The 26,349-nt window shown below is 41.8% G+C and overlaps 2 protein-coding genes and 1 long non-coding RNA gene across 3 annotated transcripts; 1 reads left to right on the top strand and 2 right to left on the bottom strand.

Moving 5' to 3' along the window:
* Nucleotides 1-361: 361 nt before the first annotated feature.
* On the bottom strand, nt 362-10,743 carry LOC136422733 (N-terminal EF-hand calcium-binding protein 1-like). The gene is made up of 12 exons (XM_066410583.1): nt 10,632-10,743; nt 10,026-10,050; nt 9,447-9,555; nt 8,129-8,154; nt 7,552-7,649; nt 7,150-7,286; nt 6,387-6,558; nt 5,733-5,786; nt 4,770-4,879; nt 2,854-2,931; nt 2,293-2,384; nt 362-1,887 (listed from the first exon to the last, which is right to left on the bottom strand). The coding sequence occupies exons 1-12, from the start codon at nt 10,719-10,721 to the stop codon at nt 1,859-1,861; spliced, it is 1,020 nt and encodes a 339-aa protein (XP_066266680.1). The 5' UTR covers nt 10,722-10,743; the 3' UTR covers nt 362-1,858.
* Nucleotides 10,744-11,803: 1,060 nt separating this feature from the next.
* On the bottom strand, nt 11,804-13,713 carry LOC136423098 (uncharacterized). Its single transcript, XR_010753715.1, has 3 exons — nt 13,618-13,713; nt 13,283-13,347; nt 11,804-11,989 (listed from the first exon to the last, which is right to left on the bottom strand). It is a non-coding gene; the product is annotated as an uncharacterized lncRNA (long non-coding RNA).
* A 6,051-nt stretch (nt 13,714-19,764) lies between these two features.
* LOC136423237 (uncharacterized) lies at nt 19,765-26,078 on the top strand. Its single transcript, XM_066411342.1, has 9 exons — nt 19,765-19,843; nt 20,225-20,350; nt 20,535-20,681; nt 21,037-21,352; nt 21,795-22,036; nt 22,592-22,653; nt 23,051-23,142; nt 24,206-24,324; nt 25,218-26,078. Exons 2-9 carry the CDS (start codon nt 20,306-20,308, stop codon nt 25,584-25,586), a joined length of 1,392 nt encoding a protein of 463 aa, XP_066267439.1. The 5' UTR covers nt 19,765-19,843; nt 20,225-20,305; the 3' UTR covers nt 25,587-26,078.
* Nucleotides 26,079-26,349: the final 271 nt, after the last annotated feature.

Below are 26,349 nucleotides of genomic sequence, written 5' to 3'. Positions count from 1 at the left end.
ATCACATAGGGTTCGGGAGGGTTATCACACAGGCTTCCATAGAATATTTCGAACGCATTTCGAACGCCTCGGTTGCGCGGCCGTCGGAAATTCGAATACCGGATTCGGAGATTGGAATCAATGTTGCTACAGTTTCTTGTTCGAGGACACAAAACTCCCTCAACTTCTGGCGCATTCCGCATTGAAATGTGTGTTTTCTCGGGTGGGTATGGCCAAGGTATGACATAAATAAAATACAACACGTTGTATTCATATATTTATAACTCTACCATCTAGAAACTCCACAATTTGCCACAATTTTGTGTTGAAGGGCTTGATGGACTTTGTACAGGTAACAGTGCCATAAAAGGAAACACAGAAATGCACACAGAAATGATTGTTTTCAATACAGTTAATCATGTTTACATGTATTCTAGATCTAGAATTCTACACTTTTAATTTGCCACAATTTGCCTTGAAGGTCTAATATCATGTTTTGTAAATTACTTAGTATGCATGAAGTGGTCTAGTATTGACTGTACATATGGCTGTGTAGCATGTTTATTAGTCCTTATTGAAAATACTAAAAAGTAATATTCAAATATTTGCCAATTTTAACTTTGTGTCAGGATGACGTTTACAACTGTTGTAGAATATGTTATTGTAGTCAGACAGAATAATCACCTGATGTCAGTTCATACTTTTGTCAAGACATGATGTAATATTGTAATATTATCAACCATTTCATTTTCGTAACTTTCTTACTTTAATTTTAAATATCAGTGCCTTGACAAGTTGCTCTGTTGATTTGTTGGCATTAAAATATGTGAGTAAAATTCTATTATCTCTTGATCTGTTTTATTGTTAAGTTATAGCACTACTGTGCATGCAAGACTACACAGGTAAATATTGATGAGATAAATACATTATCACACAACAGCTCACTGTACTGAACGTAAGGTTAACAAAAATAAAATAAGGTGAAAAATCTATTGCCTAATAGTACATATGTACTCTAAGTTATAACCTTACAATGCTGTCATATCTTATAATATTCGAATTCTTAATTATTGTTCCAATCAAGTTATATTAGAAAGGCATTGATAGTATAATAATGATAATAATTACAACATTCCATTTAAGACCGTTACCTAGTGGTAGAAAGGTGATTATTGAGGCTACTAAAGGGGTTATCTGTACCCTTGACAGCGTCACCACCAATTACTGAAGCTACAATATCATTCACTGAAACCCCTAACACATCCTCTTATCTATGGCACACCTAAGGAAAACACAAGTTTGTTGGACCAAAACTACCTTAATATTTGGTCTTCACTTATCATATAAAGTGTTTGAGTGTGAACTACTTGGTACTTAGCTTTGACACTTTGAAAATGGTTAATACTCTGTGAAGGAGACAAGAAAGAAAGGGCAGTCTGTGTTTCAAATCATGCTACTTCAAAACTGAATGTAGACATTAACCTTAAATTGGGGTTTTATCATTGGGAAACATTTCATCAGTGTGAAAAATGCATATTTTTCAAACTTTCATGACAGCATCAATCTTTTGAAAGTATTATCCCTTTAGAAATTTATCATCAAATGTTCCAAGAAACCAACACACAGTCCACAGAATGTCATTGCTTTCTAGTTATCCCATGGGTGAGTTTGTTACACTGCAAAATACCAAATTTTTGATCATGATAGGTCGCTTTGTGCTTATTTTTTTTCCAGAAATGTCATGCAAAAAGTTAACACCAAAAGTCCCCCACAATAGACAAACAGTCCACATAGTAATGATATATAAGATAATAGAAAACCCAACACTAGAACCCAGCCTGGTATACCAACATCTCAGCCTGCTGTGTGGGTGAGTGCCTCACTCTGCATCTGTCTGGAGCCAGGAAGCTGTCGAGGAAAAGGCACAACGGTTCTGTGAAAAAAATCTTTGAGAACAGTGACGGGGCTATTAGTATTAGCTAGCAGAGCGTCAGGGCATCTTCTGAATGTTTAAAAGGCAATGGTTAAAAGGCATTTTGAATCTGATTCAAGATCAAAATGTAATGAACAGAAATACAACAAAATACAAGATAAAAAAACTGACCGAAAAAATATGACTGTTTTCTTGTAGGTAAAAATCTGATTAAAATAATTAGAATTTTCAAGTAAAAAAAGAGGATCCATGTTTTTATGCCAGTACAACAGAACTCTAACTTATAATTTCCCACCCTTCTATCCACATGGACTGTTCTAAATTGATATAAACCTCATATGAACCTGGCCTGTACCACTGATACAGAGGGGTGTGCCCACCTGGTATGGTGATGGTGGACATCTGCTCGGGTTGGGCCAGGAGGTCAATGACCTTGTGCTGGAATGTCTTGCTGACCTGCGAGCTCACATGTCTGAAAATGGAGGGAAAACATCCATGTATAGTTTCATCTGGATAACAAAGTCCTTTGTTCAAAGCACAGAGTGTTTTTACCTAACCAGTTGCTGCTTCAGTTTACAGAATGTGGTCCCAAATGCAGCTGAGATGAGGGATGGTGTAAACTCTGTCATATTTGGGACTACATTCTTCCGCAACCGTGACATGAGTACATAAGGAGGTCAGGCATCATGACCCAGAAAACTTTAAAATGCATAACCCTGAGGCACTATTTCTGCATTTTGAGGGAGAAAGTTTTCCGTCCGCTATATCCTTATTCTAAAGCTAAATGTTAATTTTTTTAAAGATTTATGAAGGGTTCTTCCCAGAAAAAAAAACCTACACTGATTGAAAGACAGCGTAGGGACCTAAATCACAGCGTAGGGGGTTCATACTCTAAAACTATGCTAGCTAGAACACTGGTACTACAAGTGGAAATGACTCACGCCTTCCAGGCCTGCGTCCCGGCCCAGATCTCGTACAGGATGATCTCCTGTCTGTCGGGAGTGCGACACACACACAGGCTGCACAGGGGAACAAAAAACATTGACATACCGGTAATGCATGGTGGATTATAAGTTCTATCAGTGTATCACAGAACCACTACTGGTGAGTCTTTCCTTTGCTAAGGTTACACAGGGTGAACGAGAACCATCAAAGTAAGTAATGCACATTGGTTTGTTCTTTCAGTTTAAAACAAGGGTGCTATAACCCCCTTACTAACACATACAGTCAAACCTGTATTAGCGGTCACCTTTGCATAGCGGCCACCTGCTCATAGTGGTCACTTTTTGTCGGTCCCTTGGATTTTTCCCATTGACATAAGCATTAAGAATTAGGCTATAGCGGCCACCTGTCCAACGCGGTCGCGGCCAGACGATTTTCGGTCCCGCGAGTACAGTAACACTGCCGATAACGGTCAATTATGTGCGCCAGTGGAAGCTGCATCGCCACCGCACGCCAGGTTCAAAATCTTCATTTTTTCACGCAGTTATCAAGTTTATGTGAACTCAACTTGACAGGATAATAATAAAGAAAACAAGAATGTTTCAATGTCGGCCCAATATTTCCGTTTTCCCCGGGAATTCATCGGAAAATGTGCCCAAACACGATTTTCAAAATGGCGGAGCAGTATAAAGGTCATCGGAAGACACCACTGTTGCGGAGGTATAGTGTGTTAAATTTATTTTGCTGCAAACTATCACTGAGGATAATTACTTAACCAAAAGCTTCAAACTAGATATGAATCACATTACTATGATGTAAAATTTGGGCTGTTGCAATTTTCTGAAAAGAAATAAGCCCTCAACAGAGCGACCTTCATCTCATTACCCTATTAGCATAATGGTAGAAGCCGATCATGACAAGCAAACAACAACAGACTAAGGAAAATTGTCGCCACGATTTTATGTTTGAAAACGGTCGAAAACGAACAGTAAGTGGCAACTGAGCAACATATATTTTGTTCTTAACTAACTAGGTGGCATTTTGCTGCGAATGACTTTGTTTCATATGATTAAAACTCGTTGGTGACGCGTGTGCCGGCAGCGAAGCAGTCGCGAAGGATCAAGAGTTGAGTATAGCGATGCTGGTCTGTTCAGACATGAAGCTCGAGCAAGCCATGGATTTTGGAGTTGGCAGATACAATAATTCTTTTTTCAAGCCCATAATAGAAGTAAAAGAACAACAATCGAAATTCTAAAATGTGCCTTACCTATGTAATGTTTACATGTGTACTGTACGGTGAATAAATGTATCTCAGTGGGTACTGAAAACATTTGTAACTCGTGGTCAATTAATCAACATTTTCTCCATAGCGGCCACCTGTCCTTAGCGGCCAGTTTTGGCCAGTCCCTTGAGTGACCGCTATAGACAGGTTTGACTGTATTGTGTACAGCCATGTTCCTTTCCCCAGCGTGCTGCTATGTTTACCAACGAAGGTTTATCAGTGATAATGGCCCTCTCACATTTTGTGTAAAACTATGGAAGATATGGGAGAAGACAGTCATGAGAGACCTGGAGGAACTGGGCTTCACTTGGGAGTGAGTGAGAAGGCAGGCACTGGACAGAAGTGCGTGGAAAGCAGTGGTGGCCCGCATCGTCGACAGATGAAAGTGACGATGATGATGATGATGATGATGGAAGATATACAAAGTGATAAAGATATAGACAAAGACAAAGCTATAAAAAAGTGCCAATTGAGGGCATTCTTGAAACAATTGTGCCTGTGTCATACCAAATACAGCTGCCCTGTGCCATAGGAGGTTGTTGATCCAGGTGGACAGCCAAGCTAAAAATCTTACTACACAAAATCATATTATGATGAAAATGACAGCGGCTTCAAGCCACAAACGTAACTTACTTGATGCAGCCATCCGTCCCCTCCACAGTCTCCAGGTACTCCCGCAGGGCCCCGCGGAACTGCTCCTCCTTATCCTCCTCCATCTCCATCCTCCTCTGGACCAGCTGGACCTGGAACATCAGTACAAGAGCACGTTAACATCAGTACAACAGCATGTTAGCATCAGAGCCCTTCGAACTGCTCCTCCTTATCCTCCTCCATCTCCATCCTCCTCTGGACCAACTGGACCTGGAACATCAGTGCAACAGCCCCTTAACATCAACAGCACGCTAACGTAAGAACCCTACGAAACTGCTCCTCCTTATCCTCCTCCATCTCCATCCTCCTCTGGACCAGCTGGACCTGGAACATCAGTACAAGAGCACGTTAACATCAGAACAACAGCTCGCTAACGTAAGAGCCCCACGGAACTGCTCCTCCTTATCCTCCTCCATCTCCATCCTCCTCTGGACCAGCTGGACCTGGAACATCAGTACAAGAGCACGTTAACATCAGAACAACAGCTCGCTAACGTAAGAGCCCCACGGAACTGCTCCTCCTTATCCTCCTCCATCTCCATCCTCCTCTGGACCAGCTGGACCTGGAACATCATTCAGTGTCAGTGTTAAACACTTCTGTTTCAGCACCAGGGACAGCGTCACTGTCAGAGCTAATACCATTCAGCGCTCTAAACCAGGCTCATAGGATTTGTAACCAATGCTGCCATGAGGCCACACCAATCTATTTTCTTGAACTCATAATCATCTTTAGGAAAAATCGGCTAGTTATTAAAACAGAGTGCTCAAGAACAGGAAAGTCAGTTTGAGTGACTACATTGTATATCATTCCCTAAAACTGTGTGTGAAAAAACCCAACAGACTCTCCCCTCAGACTCATATAGTGTTTTCATATAGATTTTTCATTTCATGTTCATCTTTTTCAGCCCATGAAGCAAGGACATCTGGAGGTTTCCAGCCTACTCACCAGTGACACTCCATCCTCCATATCCAGCTCCTCTTCAATTGGCTGCAGCCTCACCTGAAAACACATTCAAAACACATCAAAGGTGGCAGGATGGTCTTGCCGTTAGGAAGGTTGAATCTAAAGTGTCTGGGTTCAAATACCTTGCAGACCCCAATGTTGTGCCCTTGGGAAAGGCACTCTAAACCCATTTTCTCACTATGCACAAGCTGATTAAAGCTCTAAACAGGAACTTTGCAGCCCCTGATGTCTTATTGATGGATGACTGGTGCGAAAGTAGACTTGCCTTGCTTTGTAAGGTGTCCAGCAGAGTCTAAGACTTACCTTGCTCTGTAAGGTGTCCAGCAGAGTCTAAGACTCACCTTGCTCTGTAAGGTGTCCAGCAGAGTCTAAGACTTACCTTGCTCTGTAAGGTGTCCAGCAGAGTCTAAGACTCACCTTGCTCTGTAAGGTGTCCAGTCTAAGACTCACCTTGCTCTGTAAGGTGTCCAGTCTAAGACTCACCTTGCTCTGTAAGTTGTCCAGCAGAGTCTAAGACTCACCTTGCTCTGTAAGGTGTCCAGTAGAGTCTAAGACTCACCTTGCTCTGTAAGTTGTCCAGCAGAGTCTAAGACTCACCTTGCTCTGTAAGGTGTCCAGTAGAGTCTTGAGCCTTACCTTGCTCTGTAAGTTGTCCAGCAGAGTCTTGAGCCTGTGGACCTGCTGGGTCAGCAGGGCGCTGTTGTCCTCGTGGCTGTCCAGCCGTGACAGACCGCTCATCTGACGGCGGATGTCTCGTCGCCGAGCTCGGCTCAACTGGGGCTCCTCGTCAACTTTGGCATCCACGGGCCTGGGGGAGAACAGAACATTGTAACTCTCAAGGAGACATAAATTCAGGAACTGTGCAGCTGCTGAGCTGAGGCATGGTGCTAGGCATAGGAAAAAAATAAGTTAGAAACATGACGCTCTATCAGAATTACACGTAGATCTTAACCAATGGCATCCCGAGCTAGAACTAATATAATCTCAATTTTTGTCTTCGCTGTCATACATGAGCTGGATTTCAGAATCCTTTTCCAAATGTTTAGTTTGGCACCTCCTTACCTCTGACACCCAATCCTTAACCCCTGCCCTCTAACCCCTGCATACGTACTCCTGAGATCCAGACTCTTGCTCCAGGTGGTCGCTGGCCACGTCCACAGAATGCTGCTGGGAGTCCATCTGGTTCAGGACCTCCTAACCTCTAATCTCTTACACATGACCCTTAACCCCTGCCCTCTAACCCCTGCATACATACTCCTGAGATCCAGACTCTTGCTCCAGGTTTTCGCTGGCGACGTCCACAGAGCGTTGCTGTGAGTCCATCTGGTTTAGAACCTCCTAACCTCTAACCTCTAAAATATGTCCCTTAACCCCTGACCTCTAACCCCTGCATACATACTCCTGAGATCCGGACTCTTGCTCCAGATGTTCGCTGGCGACGTCGACAGAGCGCTGCTGGGAGTCCATCTGGTTCAGAACCTCTTTCAGCAGGAAGCGCCGCACAAACTGGCCCTCCTGCGGCATGCTGGGATAATCCTGGAGACCAATCAGAAACAAGGGTCTGAATATTCAAATGTTTGAGACACACATGTTGGTCATATTGTGAATCAAATACATACACATAATTTGTAATTTGACCATGCACAAAATTTTTCATTTGGTACACTCATTATCTTATATCAGATGCACTGAGGGCACTGTTGATAGATCCTCCAAAGCAGTCTACACTTGACCCTTACCCTCTCCCTGACCTTTGCCCTGCCCTGACCTTTACCTCTTAACCTTTCCCCTGCCCCCTTACCTGTGCAGTGGACGCAAGAGCAGTGTTGATAGAAGAGTTCAGGTCCTCCAGAGCACTGTACACCTGCTCAAACGGGCCCAGCTGCTGGGAGAAGTAGTCTGGAAGGGAAAAAAAAGAAACTTTTTCCTCTCTTCCTCAGGTAAAGAATGTATCTTTGAAACTTAGGTCAAAAAAAGTTGCAAATTTCATTTCCAATACAACAGGTAATGAAGCACTCTAGTTACTGTAGAAGAATATGAATGAGCTGACACACCAAATGTCAGGGGGAAATATAGCAAAAAGCCTTTGTGACTGCTTGGCAATATCACCTGTAACTTTTTCATAATTATAGGAATTTTCCCTGCGTTACAGGTAGATAAATAGAAAACTTGTGATCCTCCAAGGAAAAAGTATGAATAATAACTAAGCTAGTCAATCCTGGTGTAAAGCTTGTAGTGTGGCAGGAACAGTGTGTTCTTAGGTATCAATGAGCAGAATGTTTATCAAAGTTGCAAGTAAAGTTCCTGACAATTTCCAATATTGCAGATAACATAAAAGGTGTTTTGACTTTCAACTTTGTTAAAGGGTTAGTACTCACCACACAACTCTCCCACATCAATGTTACTGTGAATGTGAACAAAACAAAACAGTTTAGACAACAAAAACAAATAGCAACAAATTTATATGGATTATCAACTTGGAACTCCTCATGTCAATTCCCAAACAACTACTAGCTTACAGTATACACTACTAAGTACTATAGCTGTTATAACAATGCTATAGAGATATGGGGAAAATCTTCGACCTTCTGAAGAAAATAGGTTGTGAATGTATGCACTAGTTCATAAACAGTGGTGTGAATTACAATGAGAGTGTGCAATCAAACCTGTATATTAGCTACTAGTACTAGCAGTGACCACCTCTGCAAAAGGATCACCTGTTCATTGTGACCCCTTCTGGTGGTCCCTGAGGTTATTTTTGCAATTAACCCTGTATCAGTATAAATCCTGTCTCTATATATAGTGGCTACCTGTAGTGAACACTTTCTCTTGTCAGTACAGGTTTGACTGCACTGCTGTGATGGCAAAGCTATATGTACATCCTAACTACAACACCCTAACGTGATACCATGGACATACAAGCCTGTGTACGGTCCTGGGTTGGGCCTGTCACTTTGCATGCAACACAAACACACAAACATAACAAACACTCCTGGTCAGTCTAGTGACAGCTAAAAATCAGTTCTTCCAAACCCACTTATGTTTTGTACTTTATTTAAGTATCAACAAGAAAAGATCTCTGAAAATGTATTATGCTGCCCACAAAATAATTTGTGTAAAATTTTCATGTACAGTAAATTATAGAGTGACAACTACATTTTTGTACTCCAACAAGTATATCATTTCTTCATTAACTATGCAAAATAACATCCGACTTGCATGATATATATCTTGATGGTTTGAGACCAAAGCCTAGATATGCAGAAAACAAACTTGTCTATAGCATATGTTATGCACAATTTTTTTCCTCCATTTCGATATGTGGGGAAATTTAAGACACATCTACTGCAAATCTTGAAATATTTGTGGCAGTCTTATTTTCGCAGTTTTCGCACTGACCTATTACAGCAAAGTTATGACACTGCAAATATGTGTTTTGCATTTATGCTGTACTACAGAATCCCTTCAACTGCAAACTTCAAGCACAATGAGAACCGCCTTCGCCTCCAATGCAAAATTATGACACTGCAAATATATGTTTTGCATTCATGCTGTACTAGTACTACAGAATTGTTTCAACCACAAACTTCAAACACAACAAAAACCTCATTTCCCTCTACTGGAAAAATAATTTCCCTTACAGTAATCCTTATGGTCTAATAAGCCCACAGACAGAAAGTGTCGTCCCGTCCTTACTTGGTGTCGTGTGTGTCGATACGGTGGAACAGTTCTCCCAACTCCCCCTCGGACAGAGAGCCGTCGTCAAAGTAGGTCTTAAACTCATACCAGGACAGAGCTCCATCATCTGGAAATCACAGACATGTAGTTACAGGGCTCGAAATACTGGGTGCATGTGCACCTGTGTGCACCCAAAATTGGAGCTGTGCACCTAATTCTTGACTGTGGGTGCACCAGTGCACCTAGATATTTTTGTAGGCTACGGGGTAAAGGCATTATTGTATAATAAGCACACAGAATATTCTTGAAATGTAAGTATCAGAAATAGCAATATACCCTTTTGTTGTACTTCATTTGATGTATCACTTGTTTGAAATTTTCAGGTTAGGTATAGAATTACAGATTATTATAAAGTTCTTAAGAGTGTTTTGATGACATTCAACTTTATTCTATGTGGTGCACCCAATATTCTTTCTGTGCACCTATAATATAATTTTTTTGGGTTGGGTGCACCAGTGGACCTATTTCTAAAAATGAATTTCGAGCCCTGAATTAGCTTCTAGATAGATATGACACTGGATCATATGTTTAACGTACCATTCTTGTCGGCACGGCGGAATACCTGGGGGAAAAAAGAGGTACTAGTTTAACTTTAAGCAGGTAGATGTTGGTACACAAATTATGTAGATCTACCACAAAGAAACAATGTCTAGTGATACAAATGACAGACATCAAATAAACAAGGACAACAACTGTCATCTCAACAACTGATTTGATAATTTTCCCAATCTAGGATATCTCCTTGCACATCTGTCATTTGAGGAGTTACAGCAATGATTTTGGATCACATTTTTGGAGAAGTTGACCTGGAATTTCTGTACTTCAGGCATAATATATTCGATATTCATGCAATGAATTGAAAAGAAAGCAATATATATATATGAAATCTAGCAGAATAGAATTATCATATTACAATACTTTGACCAGACGACTAAAATGAAATGAAATAAATCAAAATGAAATATAAAATTTGTTTTGTTGTGTTGACATAATTTTCAGGCTTGAAGTCGGGGCCCGGTAGGGAGGGGCCTAAGTAGCCCACTTGTTATGGCGCCATATCTGTCCGTTCCGGCCTTATACACGCGTGCTAAATACACCCTGGATACTTCAGAACCCCGGGCTGACATATCGGGAGACACTTACGTCCAGAAACGCCGACATGCCCTTCTTCGGCGGCACGGAACCGGTGGGCGTTCCGGCCGGACTCGCAGAGTTCTCTTCTCCGTCCGCCATCTTGGATTGGAATGGTCCACTTGCAGGAGAGGGAACACTCAAACATGCCAATCACACACGGGCGCATGATCATACATGCATACGCAGCATAGCGCGTTTCAAATGCAGACTTGGAAACAGGATCCATATGTCAGAAGTGGTAATTAACTTAATTTCAATGTGTGTTTATTTTACCTGTAGGTACTTTGATGTAGACCACCGTAATGGTATGTTGATATGCAAATTAGGACTTATGCAATGCAATGATTTCTAGTACTGGGAACTGTTGTTGGCTCAAAACCTTCTATGATGACAATCAGCGTGTCGATCCATCAATCAATCAATCAATCAAACAGACAGGACAGCATTTCTTCGCTTTGAAACTTTATTAAGCAATGAATAGGACTTTGGCATTTCTGTGACTACGGTACTGGACAATCGCAATTAAGTGCGGTGTTGTCTGTTGTCCGTTACTGCAACCCTCGGAAGCGTCCCTCGGTATTAGCGTCCTACCGCAGGACCCAGAGTGTGCGAAGGTGCTGTGACAGAAAACACATGAACTTTAGGAATGTCAAAACATTTAGGACTAAGTCAATATCGACTTTTCTTATTTGACTATTAGGCTTTACCGAAGTCAATTGCAGTAAAGTAGATATGAAAAAGTACATGTAGATAAATTCAATTCACTTTTACCTTATCATTGGTATTATATTTTGAATCATTAAAAAAACATCGATCGGTCCCGACTTTTACCTCAAGCCCGTTGGCCATAACAATGCCAGGCTATGAAAAGTCATTGTTTTCCTCCTTACACATGGCGTAATGACGTCGACGAACTGCGTGGAAAACACAAGGATTTCGGAAATACGACGTAACGATTGTAACATTTCGTCTTGAAGGCTACCCCACGGTCAAGTTTGACACCGTAATTTTGTGGAAACTGAGTTGGATCATTTCTCCGGAACTTTTCTCTCTGTTATCAGTGGCCGTTTTACCCAGTTTCTGATCATCATGCATCAGTTTTTGATCGAGCACAAGGGCATTAGGCTAGGCTGGGTTGCATCTATTTCATACGCATCGTATGGGAGTCAACATACCTGGACTCAACATACAAGGCGGGCGGGATGGAGAGCAATGCCATGTCCCCCAGGGGAGACTGCAAGTACAGGAACCTTGGTACCAGCTGCCTCTGAAGTAGCAGCTGAAGTAGCAGGTTTCCCCTTTCCCGTATGGGGGAGGGCAGCCCGAAAGGTAGCTTGGGTCCATAGGCGGATTGTCACATAAATCGGCTAAGTAAGAGCAAAAGATTGAAAACGTTATACGTCAATTCTTATAGAAAAAATATTAGGAACATTGAATTCATGACATGTGTAAATAAAATTTGACCAACCATCCAAAATTAAGTTTCAACGGGATTCAAGCCATCGACGCTCTCCACTTTTCTGATCTAGAAGTAACAAACTAGAAAGGCAACATTTGCGGGAGCAAATGCAACATGTTTCGCCCATTTCCTTCCCCATGCAAAAAGCGACTGTGGCATAGAGACTAACGTTTGTTGTATGTCTGCAATGTTGGTATTTTTAATCGTTTACGTCATTTTTAGCCAAAAAATTTAAACAATTACTGAAAGCAAGGGCCTCCTTGCTCAAGGTAAATTTTCACGCACTTCACAACTCTCTATCGTTATTGTTAATGTTATTGTCAACGTCCCGACACGGGATGTTTCTAAGGTGGGAAACTTAGCTTTGGACACTTTGTGTGCACTATTGTGTGCACTGGTGTCCAATCTTGGTGACACGGGGGTAGAAAATTCGTGTACATAGCGAGGAAATGTCAGGTTTCACCATAGTGTCCAAGGTTGCAAACTTGTGGAAATATTTGTTTCCATGCAGTGTTAGAAAAAGAAAAACACCGTGTTTGTCGAAAAATACCACCAGAAAAGTTTTGAACCTTGCACTTGACTTCAGTAAGACACAACAATAACAACACAAGGATGGGAGCCAGGGAGTAGTGAAGTTGTGTCTGTAGTACATGTCAGAGAAGTGCCCCTAATTAATTTAACTATTTCAACCAATCAGGTTGAGCTTGATAAATCCGTGTTACAACGCGCTCTCTCATCGGCTGACCGAATTAGTCCACCTGGCCAGATGAATAAAGATGTGACCTAAAGGTCAGTGACCCCATATGAGGAAAATAGCCGATGTTCTCCCCAAAATACCCTCTGAAATCGTATTTTGAAGCGTTGTATGCCGAAAGTGCGAATGGGATATTTGAATATTTGTACAATGTACCCCCATAGTAAATTTCAGGTCATTTGGATGTATATCCAGAGCACAGGAGGCCAAAATGTACGTTTTTGGTCAGAAAAACCTCAATAAAATCACTTTCAATGTCAACATCGAAGAAATGAAAAAAGCTCCCAGGGTATTTACCCACTCTACCTGTATACCAAATTTCAGCTCAGTTGGTCCAGGGACGACCGAGCTGCGTCGGCTGTAAGATTTGACAGGAGAAAGAAACATTACGAACGCAGTATGTTGGGCTCAACATAATAAAATGTTGCTGATCACTTTGAAACTTACGTTGGGCATCTGCCTTCATGGCCAGGGCAGCCAGCAACACCACAGACACAATGAGGGAACAGTAACTGAAAAATTGGAAATACAGAGTTTGAATGAATATCAAATAGCTTAGAACCTAGCTTAATTAAACTTGTTAAGCATCTTTATCTCTCTCTCTCTCTCTCTCTCTCTCTCTCTCTCTCTCTCTCTCTCTCTCTCTCTCACTCTCTCTCTCTCTCTCTCTCTCTCTCTCACACACACACACACACACACACACACACACACACACACACACACACACACACACACACACACACACACACACACAGATCCCTCCTTACATAAACAAAACGCACCCCATCTTTGCAGCACTCAGTTATGTCGTCTTCGGTACAGGCAGGCGTTCGAGAGCTTCGCGGCCGTGCTAGATTTGATGAAACGCCTGGTGTCTGTGCTGCATTTATATAGCAGTGTGCCAAGTACTTACGCATACAGAACCACACGTCATCGGAATATCATAAGGGGCGATATGATTGTACGTCACCAAATTGACACAGCGCCGATAACATTTACCTATTAACCAATGATTTACAACAGGCTCATGATGGACTTGGACCCAACACTACATTTTTTCCAGAAATTAAGAGCCTAGCATTTTTAGAGAGAAACAAGAGTTGAGTACATTTTTTTAATAAGTTTACGTTGGCATTGGTGTACAATTTGATTTATTTCAAGGTGTCCAGATAGCGAAACATTGAAGTTGTCGACTACTTGTATATATATATATATACATGTAGCTACATAAAACATATTTTTTTGCGACATACAAACGGCTGTATACATGTCAGACCAACATGCACTCGTGAAGAAAACAAGGATTACAAACAGGTGTTGCGGCTGTAAACTTGGTCCTTTAGACTTAATGATCCTTTTTATTGTGGGGAATAACTCTACTGATTCGACAGTATCATAAACGTGCTTAAATATCTACGTTGTTGCAGGTTTTTGCTACAAACAAAGTGCTTCATACTCGATAAATAACGTAATAAAATTGCACCTTATCGTTTTCGTTGTGACTGTGCCATCTGCGTTGCGGCACGGAGTGGCAATAAAAGAGATTAAGATATATCCATCATGCTAGGTGATTGACAATGAACAAACGACTGTAAGTACTTATTCATTCTGACCTTTGAGGTCGCCCCTGGTCATGGGCATTGCCCGATGTCTAGCCAAAATGAAGTATCAAAATGTTAATCAAAGGGGACAATAATGACGTACGCTTTTCCAGTGCATTGTTTTCTTCCATAGCGATATGGTTGACGTCATGTACTCGTCGAAGGTCGGATCAATGCGTATAATACGGATAACCCGCGGAGAGACCTCAGCCAACGGCCAGACATTTCTGCTGTCTATGACCTTTATTCTGCTGTCTATGACCTTTATTCTGCTGTCTATGACCTTTATTCTGCTGTCTATGACCTTTATTCTGCTGTCTATGACCTTTATTCTGCTGTCTATGACCTTTATTCTGCTGTCTATGACCTTTATTCTGCTGTCTATGACCTTTATTCTGCTGTCTATGACCTTTATTCTGCTGTCTATGACCTTTATTCTGCTGTCTATGACCTTTATTCTGCTGTCTATGACCTTTATTCTGCTGTCTATGACCTTTATTCTGCTGTCTATGACCTTTATTCTGCTGTCTATGACCTTTATTCTGCTGTCTATGACCTTTATTCTGCTGTCTATGACCTTTATTCTGCTGTCTATGACCTTTATTCTGCTGTCTATGACCTTTATTCTGCTGTCTATGACCTTTATTCTGCTGTCTATGATCTTTATTCTGCTGTCTATGACCTTTATTCTGCTGTCTATGATCTTTATTCTGCTGTCTATGACCTTTATTCTGCTGTCTATAACCTTTATTCTGCTGTCTATGATCTTAATTCTGCTGTCTATGATCTTTGTTCTGCTGTCTATGATCTTTGTTCAGCTGTCTATGATCTTAATTCTGCTGTCTATGATCTTTTTTCTGCTGTCTATGACCTTTATTCTGCTGTCTATGACCTTTATTCTGCTGTCTATGACCTTTATTCTGCTGTCTATGACCTTTATTCTGCTGTCTTTGACCTTTATTCTGCTATCTATGATCTTTATTCTGCTCTCTATGATCTTTATTCTGCTGTCTATGATCTTTATTCTGCTGTCTATGACCTTTATTCTGCTGTCTATGACCTTTATTCTGCTGTCTATGATCTTTATTCTGCTATCTATAATCTTTATTCTGCTGTCTATGATCTTTATTCTGCTGTCTATGATCTTTATTCTGCTGTCTATGATCTTCATACTAATCTTTATTGGGGGGCGGATGGGTAAGATTCAATTACGTACAGATTTATTTGTTGAGATATATGCTGAATACAGATAACGGGAGTCGCCCAAACATAGGACGTTTTTTTACGCGCTCGAACTCACGGCGCTCCATTGCTGGTTGTCAGAGAATGGTCATGTTTTAATGAATGAATTTTAAACACATTCATCTAAAGAACATACATGGACAAGAAATGTATTCATATTGTTCATGGGCCCTTCACGCTCCGAGTTACAAGCGGCAAACGCTGTGAGACGTTTTCACGAATGTACCTTCTGATTTAGTGCTACGCCAGATAGTGTGCCTAACTTAGTACGCTTTGGTAATTTTGCTCTCTTCGGAAGCTGGTGATGAAGTTAGGGAAATGTAAATAAGGCTTGAAGTCTGCTATATTCTAGCTTTCTTTTGACCGGAAAATTTTGACTGTGCGCACTTCTAACGTCGTGTGAGAAGGGCTATATCTAGCGCGTCCCAGCTCATGTTTTGGCGGGAAATAGGCTACTACGCACTTTGCGCGCGGCCCGACGTACGTCTTGCATGCGACCCGACTTACAAAATCATTACGAAAAAACAACACCGCTTACATCAACAATACTCCGTCTACTTATTGGGAAATATCTTCGCCATATCTGTATTCAGTTTCCTTTTCATAGACGGTACCAATCACATGTTAGAGCGTTACAAAGCTGTGCGTTGAATCGTCGTCCGCCACCATCGCGGCTCCAAAAATGGCGGGAAAACAACGTTGCCAGACGGCAGCGATGTTTACGTTGTTTTCTTTGGTCGGTTTTCTTCTCAACAAACACTTAAAGACCCAATTTTTTTGTGTTTTATGAAGTTATATTTCTTATGTGTATGATAGTTGTATATCTGCTTGGCACAGGTCGTATATTTAGGTGTCGGGCCGTCTAGCTACGCAGTGACCCTCTACTCAGCGTTGCCATCATTATTGTCAAAATACCATTCTCGACAAAACAAGAAATGAATATGTACACATATGTTTTGAATGCAAATAAAAATTATGTGCATGGACTTGGTTTATTTATCTTCCTTATGAGCATAGTCAGTGGACACAAACACGGCGTACTTATGCATAACAAGATCACTAAAAAATCCGTCCTAAGTTAGGGCGCGTCCTAAGGTAGGGCAACCCCCGTTATGATCTAAGCAACTAAAAAAACCTACACACCACTGATATATAAGTCAACTAATATGTTAAAGAGTGTGAAGTACAGGACGTCAGTCTTGAAATTCATCACTGAGATGCAAAATTGAAGTGTCCATTGTAGGTGGTCGACCCCAAAATCGACTAGGGTCGGCAAGTTTTTGCTAGGGTAACCAACCGGACACACTTGTTTTCCTGGGCCTTACAGTGCTAACTTTTCACTTTGCCCAGAGGCTAACGTTGCACATGCAGATCAACATAACATCAGTCACGCATCCTGCCATTATCTATGGCCACTGTTTGTGCAGGTTACGATATTACGATACCATCCTACAAATGTGCTGCAACACAAAAAGTACTTCTGATCAGATGGATGAATTTGAATAACGTTGTCAGATTACGGAAGGCGAGATACAAATACGACGCGTACGTTTAGCATCAAAAGTGACAATGCCGTTGTTGCCGAAGAGATAACAGCTAGTATTACGGGTGTTAGTACCAACAAAGTTGGATTAGTAGTTACATCGGACATATTTTTCACTTTACCTTTTCATGTTGAAACCACAGTTCGTTAAATTTTGTGAAAGTCTAAATTTACGACTGGTGTCTCAATAGAGAAATGCGTCACGGCACGTTTAACGACCATCTGATTGACATGTGAAAAACACTGAGCGCGTGTGATTAACTGCCTAACAATTTTAATGCGATGAACTACAAGCACAAACTATCTAGCACAAGATGCGCGCGCATTAAAAGCTACATACATGTAATTGAATTTTAAAACGCCAACCTGTAGAATGTTCTAGCTTTCTCGGATGACAAGACATGTAGATATGCACGTTCTCCAAGGAAGATATGACCCTATTCCGCGCCACTAAGAAAGTCAAATACGCATACTTATGCAGTTGAAGCCTGTTTGTACAGAACATAAACCACTATTATTTTCGTTATAATGAACAATTATATACACTATTAATAAATAGTTTTATCAATGAATAAAGTTGGGTTTGAATTCCTTAGAATATACGACCGAGAAGTAGAATTATCGATATTTCTCCACGAAGTTGCAACAACTAGTAGTAATAGAAGAAGTAGTAGATTTTAGCAGCGTTGTTGAGAGTTGCCAGTCTTCTTGCGCTTTGTGGTGATTAATCTGTCGTTCCACGTCGCCTAGTGGCTATAAACATCAGTCACGCATCCTACCTGCATGTAGTAATTATCCGTGACCCCTGCTAACGAAAAGGGACACTGGAGTCGTCACCAGAATCATGTCAGAAAGAAGACTAGCTGGCGTTCTATCAAAACATCATTATTTCAGAGGAGAGGATTTTTTGTTTGTTTCGTGCGCTGTGAACTTTATGATAGTATTATAAGCGCTTTTTGTCTGTAAACTGTAGAACTAATCAATGTGTAGAAGAATGTTGTGATCAATACTATTTTCAAGAAGGTTCACAAACACCTATGATTTATGAATAAGACAGGTTTCGGCGCTGTATCAAGACTATACAAATTATTTCGCTATTCGTCACCAGCCAACAGCCAATGATAACATTATCCAGGTGCGCATGCGCAGTTGCGTGGTTCATAAAATGATTATCAAAACACCACTCTGAAAGTTTATCTTCCGAAGCCGACAAAAAACCTCGTGACCATCGCAATAAAAACAATCAACTTGCGAATAAAATAATCAGCGATCTTACATCGTCGGCATATGTAAGTTTGGGTCCTTTGTACAATTTACAGCTACGTTTGGTGATGACTATAATAACCTCCAATGACTGGAAACCTGGGATGCGTGACTCACACATTTTTCCCGAGGCTGAAAACGGTCGATCAAGATAATCACAGCGTAAATGCACACGTCAAGTGATTCCTTATCAAAGGTTCTGTTATGTTAAATATACCACTAAGACCAGTTTTGACTTGTTTTACACTAGTCCATCATAGATTAGCGTTTTTACAACATTTCAAATTCGCGGCGTGGTGCCCGTAATACGCTACGAGTCCAAATAAAGACCGTGACATCAGAATCCGTCAGAATCCGACTCGGTCCCAGAATCTATTCTTTAGAACACGCATCGATCGTAACAGTCGGATTCTGTCGGATTCTGATGGATTCTGACGTCACGGTCCTTGGACTCGTTGAGTATTACGGGCACCAGGCCGCCAATTTGAAATGTTATAAAAACGCTAATCTATGATGGACTAGTGTAAAACAAGTCAGAACTGGTCTTAGTGGTGTATTTAACATAATGCAGTATGCTTTACGAAATTAAGTTTAGTCTGCCTATAAGGCAGTGACGCCCTAGACCCTTGCGATCTAGCCCCGCCAATCGCAATTCAGAGAAGATTCAATTTCAGGTACTTCTAGAACAAAAATAACCTCATTGCTAGAACATGGACAAGCTGTGGTTTCGTGATCTGGGCATTCCTATGATACTATATATTGAGCGACAGATAGCTGTTCGGGCAGTAGGCAAGTAGTAAAGGTTTGGGCTATTTAACGGCTTTTTTCGGAACTGCAGGGGCCGATTTTGTTCAGACTTTGAAAGAGAATAACTCATGAAGGGATTGACGTATCGCTATGACTTCTGGTATGTATAGATTGAGTGAACAGGAAGAAATACTGTATCTACAAATATCAATTATGCTAATGAGAACCTCATTTGAATATCTATGAGATAATGATATGATAATTCCATAGTGGTCAAATGACAGAAATTTAATTCATTCACACGCACGCACAAACACACACACACTCACACACACACACACACTCACACACACACACACACTCACACACACACACACACACACACACACACATATATATATATGTTTCGATATTTCTCTTCTAGCCTCTCTAAATATTTTGTGACAGCAGGATCAAATAGAATCAAATAGAATCGAGAAAAAATTCGAGGAATTGTATCTGAATGACGTACTAGTTTTACTCTAATTTGGACTATTCCATTGGATCAGCTCGAAGGGGTTCACAACATTGAATGAGTGGCAGATTGGGAGGGAAGGACTCTCGTGCAAAAAGGTCTGAGTTTTGATGTGTTAGAGTGATTGAATTACCCGTAGATTTGTGTGATCATTGCTGAAGGCATGATACACTAGAATGTATGTTTATTCACCTATTTGTAATCATAAACAGGGTAAACAACTGCATTATAACAGCACAAAGAACATGAGTGTCTTACAAATAATATGTAAATAACATCACAAGTAGTAGTCTATACCATTAAGTTACATTGATTATTTCATAGACATGCATTCTAAAATGAAATTGCTTTCTGTTGAATGATTTGTTGAACATTCTTATGTCACTAAGTTGTGTAAGGTATAATATTATTGTAGGCACTGGCAAACATGCATGGTGTTTTAGAGTGAATTGAAGAATCTGACATTTCATCTAATACAGAATCTGACACCAGTCATCAAGATAACGTTAGCAGGCCACAACCTACACCTAACACCTGCAGCTTGGACAAAAGAACACAACATGGCGTCAGCTTCCCATATCATCAATATTCCATTCCAGGAACAGGTAACATTTAAGACATGGGGAACTATTCTCTGACTACAGTACCCAGTTAGTTTGATGCACAATAATAACTGAGCAGTAAGCTGGTTAGAGTCAGTTAGCTAGTTACTTAATAACTTAGTTTGATGTTCAAGTTCAATAATGTTTGATTGATTGATTGATTGATTGATTGATTGATATGTCCCAGGAGCGTCGGCTGCTTTCCCAGCTCAGCACGATGCGCGAGCAGGGCCAGCTGTGCGACATGACGGTACGGGTCGGGACACGCGAGTTCCGCTGTCATCAGGCCGTGCTGGCCGCCAGCAGTGGACACTTCCACAGCGTCTTCGTACAGGTGTGTGTCTCTGTTCTGTTTAGTGATAGGGACAAGTGATGGGAGAGAAGGTGTGAGTCTGTCCTGTCCTGTCCTCTAGAATCTAGCCAATTGCACACCAGGTCATCTCAGGGATTACTGATGCATTACTAGATAATCATCTTTGGGAAGGCAGGACTTTGAATTTATGTTTATTTTTTATGTGATGGTCCATTGGTGTTGATCATAACCAGTTTTGTATTTGAGTTAGTGAGTTAGTAAGTGTACATGCCATGTAAGCCGGTCTGATGGATTATTTTGAGCAGTCACACAAAAGTAAAAGAAATCTCAATGCTTCACATGTGGGGAACTTCCTTTTTTCCTTAAATCCTTCCAGGGAGCGCTCAGCTTCCCCAAGATGCTGGATCTCACCTTTACCTCAGCTGACGTCTTCTCCGTCGTCTTAGACTATATCTACACCGCCAGCCTCAAGTGTCCCACCGACGTCTTACCTCAAGTCCTCCAGGCAGCCAAGGTTCTGGAGATCCACACACTCGTGGACCACCTGCTGCTGTTCTCAGCCTCACAGGAAGGCGGGAGGGACGGGGAGACTGCGCCGTCCTCCTGTACAGACTTACCTGTACCCTCAGGTGTGAACACACCTGTGTCCTCACCTGGTCCAGGTGTAAGGGACAATGTGGTGGTGAAACAAGGTGTGCAGATGTTTCATCTGAACTTATCTGAGTCTTTGCTTGTTCGTTTTGCACTGAAAACTGATCATGAAGTATTGTTTATGACTTGTTTGAGTGTGTTCTTCTTGTGTATTGTGTGTTTGTATGTTTGTGTCTCTCTGTGTGGCAGGAACACAATGCAGCATTGCCATGCATCCTACGTCCTGATATTTTTGCCAGCATAAATGATGACTGTTCGAAGACACCATAGGCTGCCTATGAAACTGAAATGGTCACAGAGCTCTTTGGGCAATGAGGTGAAGTCTGCCATCGCTGGTTTCCTGTTGATAGAAACTGTCTTTGGACACATCACTCAAGAGAGTTTGAGGTTGTGCCTAATTATTGATAACTATGCCATAACCATTTAAATTCTTCGTTCTCAGATTTTTTTCTAGTCATTTACGTTGTTAAATGTTCTCACTAGAGGAGCAAGAACACAACCAGGAGGAGACCAGACCACAGACCTCTCGACTAGAGGAGAACTCCGTATCCATGGAGACCCAGTCCTCCCGGCTGGAGGAGGGATCCATGGGGACCCAGATCGCCGAGCTGAGGGCAGAGGTCGCGTTTCTCCGACAGCAACTCCAATCTGCCATCGGGGAAGAGGCGGTCTCACCGCGTCCTGCGAAACGGCCGAGAATAAAGGCAAAATCCTCGCTTCTGTCGGTAAGACACCCTCTTGGTTGTGTGAGATTTTCATCTTTCTCCTGCTGTCAGTGCAAGCCATGTGAATGAAACACTTTCAACTTGTTTATTTGTGAATAATTTCATCAGCTTGGTAAATCATAGGTTAAAAAGTTATTGTACAAAACCAAAGATTTTATACCTGGCCGGCATTTTGGTGACTGTCTGTCACCCTTTCTCAGCTCAGGGCAATACTGACTTAGGTTCTTTTCAGACTGAAGCTAGGAGCCACTGCTTTAGTGTAATTTTCAAGAATGCAGTAGGATGTGTTTGCAAAATACACAGGCATTTCCAAGCACACTCGGAGTGTGATCCAAGTGTACTTGGAAGCGTGTACATGTGTGTAAACTGGGCCATTGGAGACCACATTCGTCACACTGAAGCAGTGAGCGACACCTACCTGCAGTGCGAAGAAGCCCAGTCAGTATTGCCCTGAGGAAGGTGACAAATGGTGACCGAAACATATGAACTCGAAGCAATTCGTTAATCAGACTCATGGTCAGTGTCAGCCCACCGCTGCATGTTCTGTTTCTGCAGGGTACTGTGAGGCGTCTTCACAACGCAGACACCAACCACAGGAAGTACAGGGGAGACCTGGGGTAGGGTGACCTGCATAACATATACATTTATTTATTTATTTCACTCACTCACACACTCACTATCCGGTTTATTTATTTCTGTTTTCTTTTACCAGGGTGACTCTTTTATTACTACTATTAGTGACTGGGCACTGCTTTGCAGACAGGCCCTTTCATACAAACAAACATACAGCAATATGTATATTAAGTTGTTGTTTTTTTCAGCCAATTTTTATTATAAGTAATCAGCTACATGCGCCTGTAGTGATTCACATGAAAAAGTGTATCATGATATTACATGTATGTAAAGTTAACAGGCTGCACAGAAGGGTATATCATCACAATCATTGAACGTACAATCTTTTAGAAATGATGCGAACACTATTATAATTTTGTTCTGGTTGTGACATTTCCACAGACTCAATGCACCATACAATGAGGGGGTGACGACTTTGTTAATGAAAGAAGTTAGCGCCAGCTCCGAGTACCATCCACAAAGCAAGATTCGAGGTGAGCTTAATATCAATACCCAAATAAGATGAGTCCCAATATCTGTTCTACGTTTTTCCTGATGATCCAGGTTTACCCAAAAAGCAATTACTCAAACAACTGGATATGATTTTGGAAACGGTCAGACGTTTCAAGTAGCATCCACTACTTTTCGTCAGTGACTGTGAGCAAGATCAGTTGAACAGCAGGTTTATAACCACGAAGACAAGGTTGAAGTAAAGCAATTAAAACAATAGGAGCTATTGTTCCCTTTACTTCAACCTTGTCTTGAGTTGTCTAATTTGCTTTCTATTGGACTATCTAAAAATTTGTCTTCTCCTTATTTGCATATCAATTCATAGTTCGTGGTTATAAACCTGCTGTTCAACTGATCTTGCTCACAGTCACTGACGAAAAGTAGTGGATGCTACTTGAAACGTCTGACCGTTTCCAAAATCATATCCAGTTGTTTGAGTAATTGCTTTTTGGCGTATCTTATTACCTGGATGTCTAATCTTCATCGACAGATCCAGGTTTAGTCTGTCTCAGCGAACTCATGCTCACCTCCTGGCGTCATTTCAAATATCGTTCTCTGCAGCCTGACAAGACGACAATGATGATGAGGATATTGATGATAAAGCGATAAGGATGATGATGACAATATCAATGAAATTGATGACGATATTGATGGTTGTGATGATGATGATGATAGTTGTGATGATGATGATATTGTTGATGATTGTAATGATGATGCTGTTGATGGTTGTAATGATGATGATGTTGATGATGATGGTTGTGATGATGATGATGGTTGTGATAGTTGCGATGATGTTGATGATGATGGTTGTAATGATGATGATGTTGATGATGATGGTTGTGATGATGATGATGGTTGTGATAGTTGCGATGATGTTGATGATGATGGTTGTGATGATGATGATGGTTGTGATAGTTGCGATGATGATGATGATGATGATGGTTGTGATGATGATGATGTGAATGATGGTTGTGATGATGATAATGTGGATGATGATGGTTGTGATGATGATGATGACTGCTAAATGTTTTTGCTGCCTGTCTGCAGCTGCATGTGTGGCCTACTATGAAACCGTACGTCGGAAGTTCCTTGAGAGCCAGCCGGAAAACACGGACAAGGCAAGAAAGCAGAAGAACGAGAAACGCCTTCGCTCAAGAAGAAAAAGGGTGAGTCTTCGCAAACCTATCCATCTACATGATGAAAACCATGATTTCCGTACACAAAAGAAAAGCGCTTACTAAAGATCTTTCGACCCGGTCCTTCACAAGTTGAAATGACCCAAACACTATCTGACTATGTCATATGACCTGAACGGAAGTTTGACTTCAGCAACAGGTCAAAGGTGTTAACTAGTTGGTATCGGCCCCTGTCTTGGTTCTTGGTAGAGGGATGGTCAATGAGCCCTAATGTATATCTTGTGAAGTGGCGTCATGTGGCGCAGTTGGTAGAGCGCGCGGCTGTCAAACAATGGGACCCGGGATCTAATCCCAGGTTATGCCCAGAGACATGTCCGAACTTGCGCCCGGCGTTGTGCCCTTGGGAAAGGCACTTGACACGACTTTCCTCACTTCACTCAGGTGTAAATGAGTACCTAGCTCATCTAGGGTTAGGGACGTCCCTCGGATAGGACGTTAAATGGAGGTCCCGTGTTTGGGGAGAGCCACACCCCGCGCACGTAAAAGAACCCACCACATCCTTCGAAAAAGAGTAGGGGCATGCCCCGGTGTGCGATGGTCCAAATCCTTCTGTCTGGAGTTGGTGATTCACTACAAATCACCCGGATGGAGGCCTGGCGAACCTCTGTCTCGTATCAGCCACTCGGTGATTTACACCATTCACCCGGACGGGAGAACTGGCGCATCCCCGTCTGTATGACAGCCAACGAAAGGGTATGTCACCCTGCAAGGGGCGGCATAACCCCGTCGTAGCGAAAGCTTGTCGACTGATGATGATGATGAATGTATATCTTAACAATGTCAATTACCGTCACAGATGAACCTTCACTGTCTTGAATAGATTGCAGTCTTATTGGTTGTTTGAACCTCTCCCCCCCGTGCAGCTGCTGGAGTGTCGAGGCGGAGTCCTACAGTCGGAGGAGGAGCGGAGGCTGTGGACCGGCGTGACCCCTGACCTCATGTCGGACAAAGAAGACGGCGAGTCCAACGGCATGCCAGTGTGGCTGGTCCGCCCGCCATCCTTCCGAACCGACGAACTCTCGAACCTGTGCGTTGCCTTACAGGCCAGGCTGGAGGCGGACAGAAGGTACCGGGTGGGGCACACCCCGCGGAAAATGGAACCGGGCACGTTCAGCGAGAGGCTTCCACCGAGAGTCTACGACCCGGAGCGAGCGGCCCAACACATCCGGCCGGAGAGCGACCCCAACAAGCTGGGGTTCATGGAGGACATGTTTACAAGCCTCGATGTTTAAGTGACGTCTTCCTTGTTGCACTTCAGTATAATAGGAAACCTTTTTTAAATGTACTGGCCTAATGTTTGTACATTTTCAGACAAGTTAGATGTGTACAATCCGTCATATGTACTTGACAAGTGTGAATGTGGTGCATGATGGTATATAATTCATTAGTCTAAGAATGCATTTGAATCTGGCCCAAATCGTTATGTGAAATGTGAAATACACACATAGCGAGTGAGCCAACACAGTAACCGTCATCCCAGCGTTCTTCATAATTACGAAGGTTCGGGATTCGATTTTAATTAGACTATTATACTCGTCAAACATTCCTTGTCTCGGTCATTTTACTGTAATAATTGTTCGTTTACCGTGCAATAAGTTTAATTTTCTGTGTTCGTAACTTATTTTATAAAAAAATGTGTAGTCCTGGCCTAGATTGACCAACTGTTGTAAACAGTTTTGTCCTGGAAAGAAATAAACTATTTTTTACCCCCGTTAGCAAACCCATTAACGAGTCAGGTCTGTCCAATGCTGACACGTCCTTAATAATAACTTCTTTTCTTTCAACTTGTTATATGGAAAGACTTTGTCCATGGCTGGATGCGTGAAGAAGATGCGTGACCTGAGTCTAATGAATCTAAATAATATATCACTGTTTAGCCATAGCCAATGCTGTATACGTATAGGGCTGATATCAAAGAGGATTTTACCATGGTTGAACATTGACTGAAGGAGTCCATGTATAATGTCTCATTCATAGTACCATTTTAGCAAGGCT

Source organism: Branchiostoma lanceolatum, chromosome 17 (assembly GCF_035083965.1).
Source record: "Branchiostoma lanceolatum isolate klBraLanc5 chromosome 17, klBraLanc5.hap2, whole genome shotgun sequence".
NCBI lineage: Eukaryota > Metazoa > Chordata > Leptocardii > Amphioxiformes > Branchiostomatidae > Branchiostoma > Branchiostoma lanceolatum.
The sequence above is the reverse complement of the archived record's forward strand: the minus strand, read 5'-3'. Positions and strand labels throughout refer to the sequence as shown.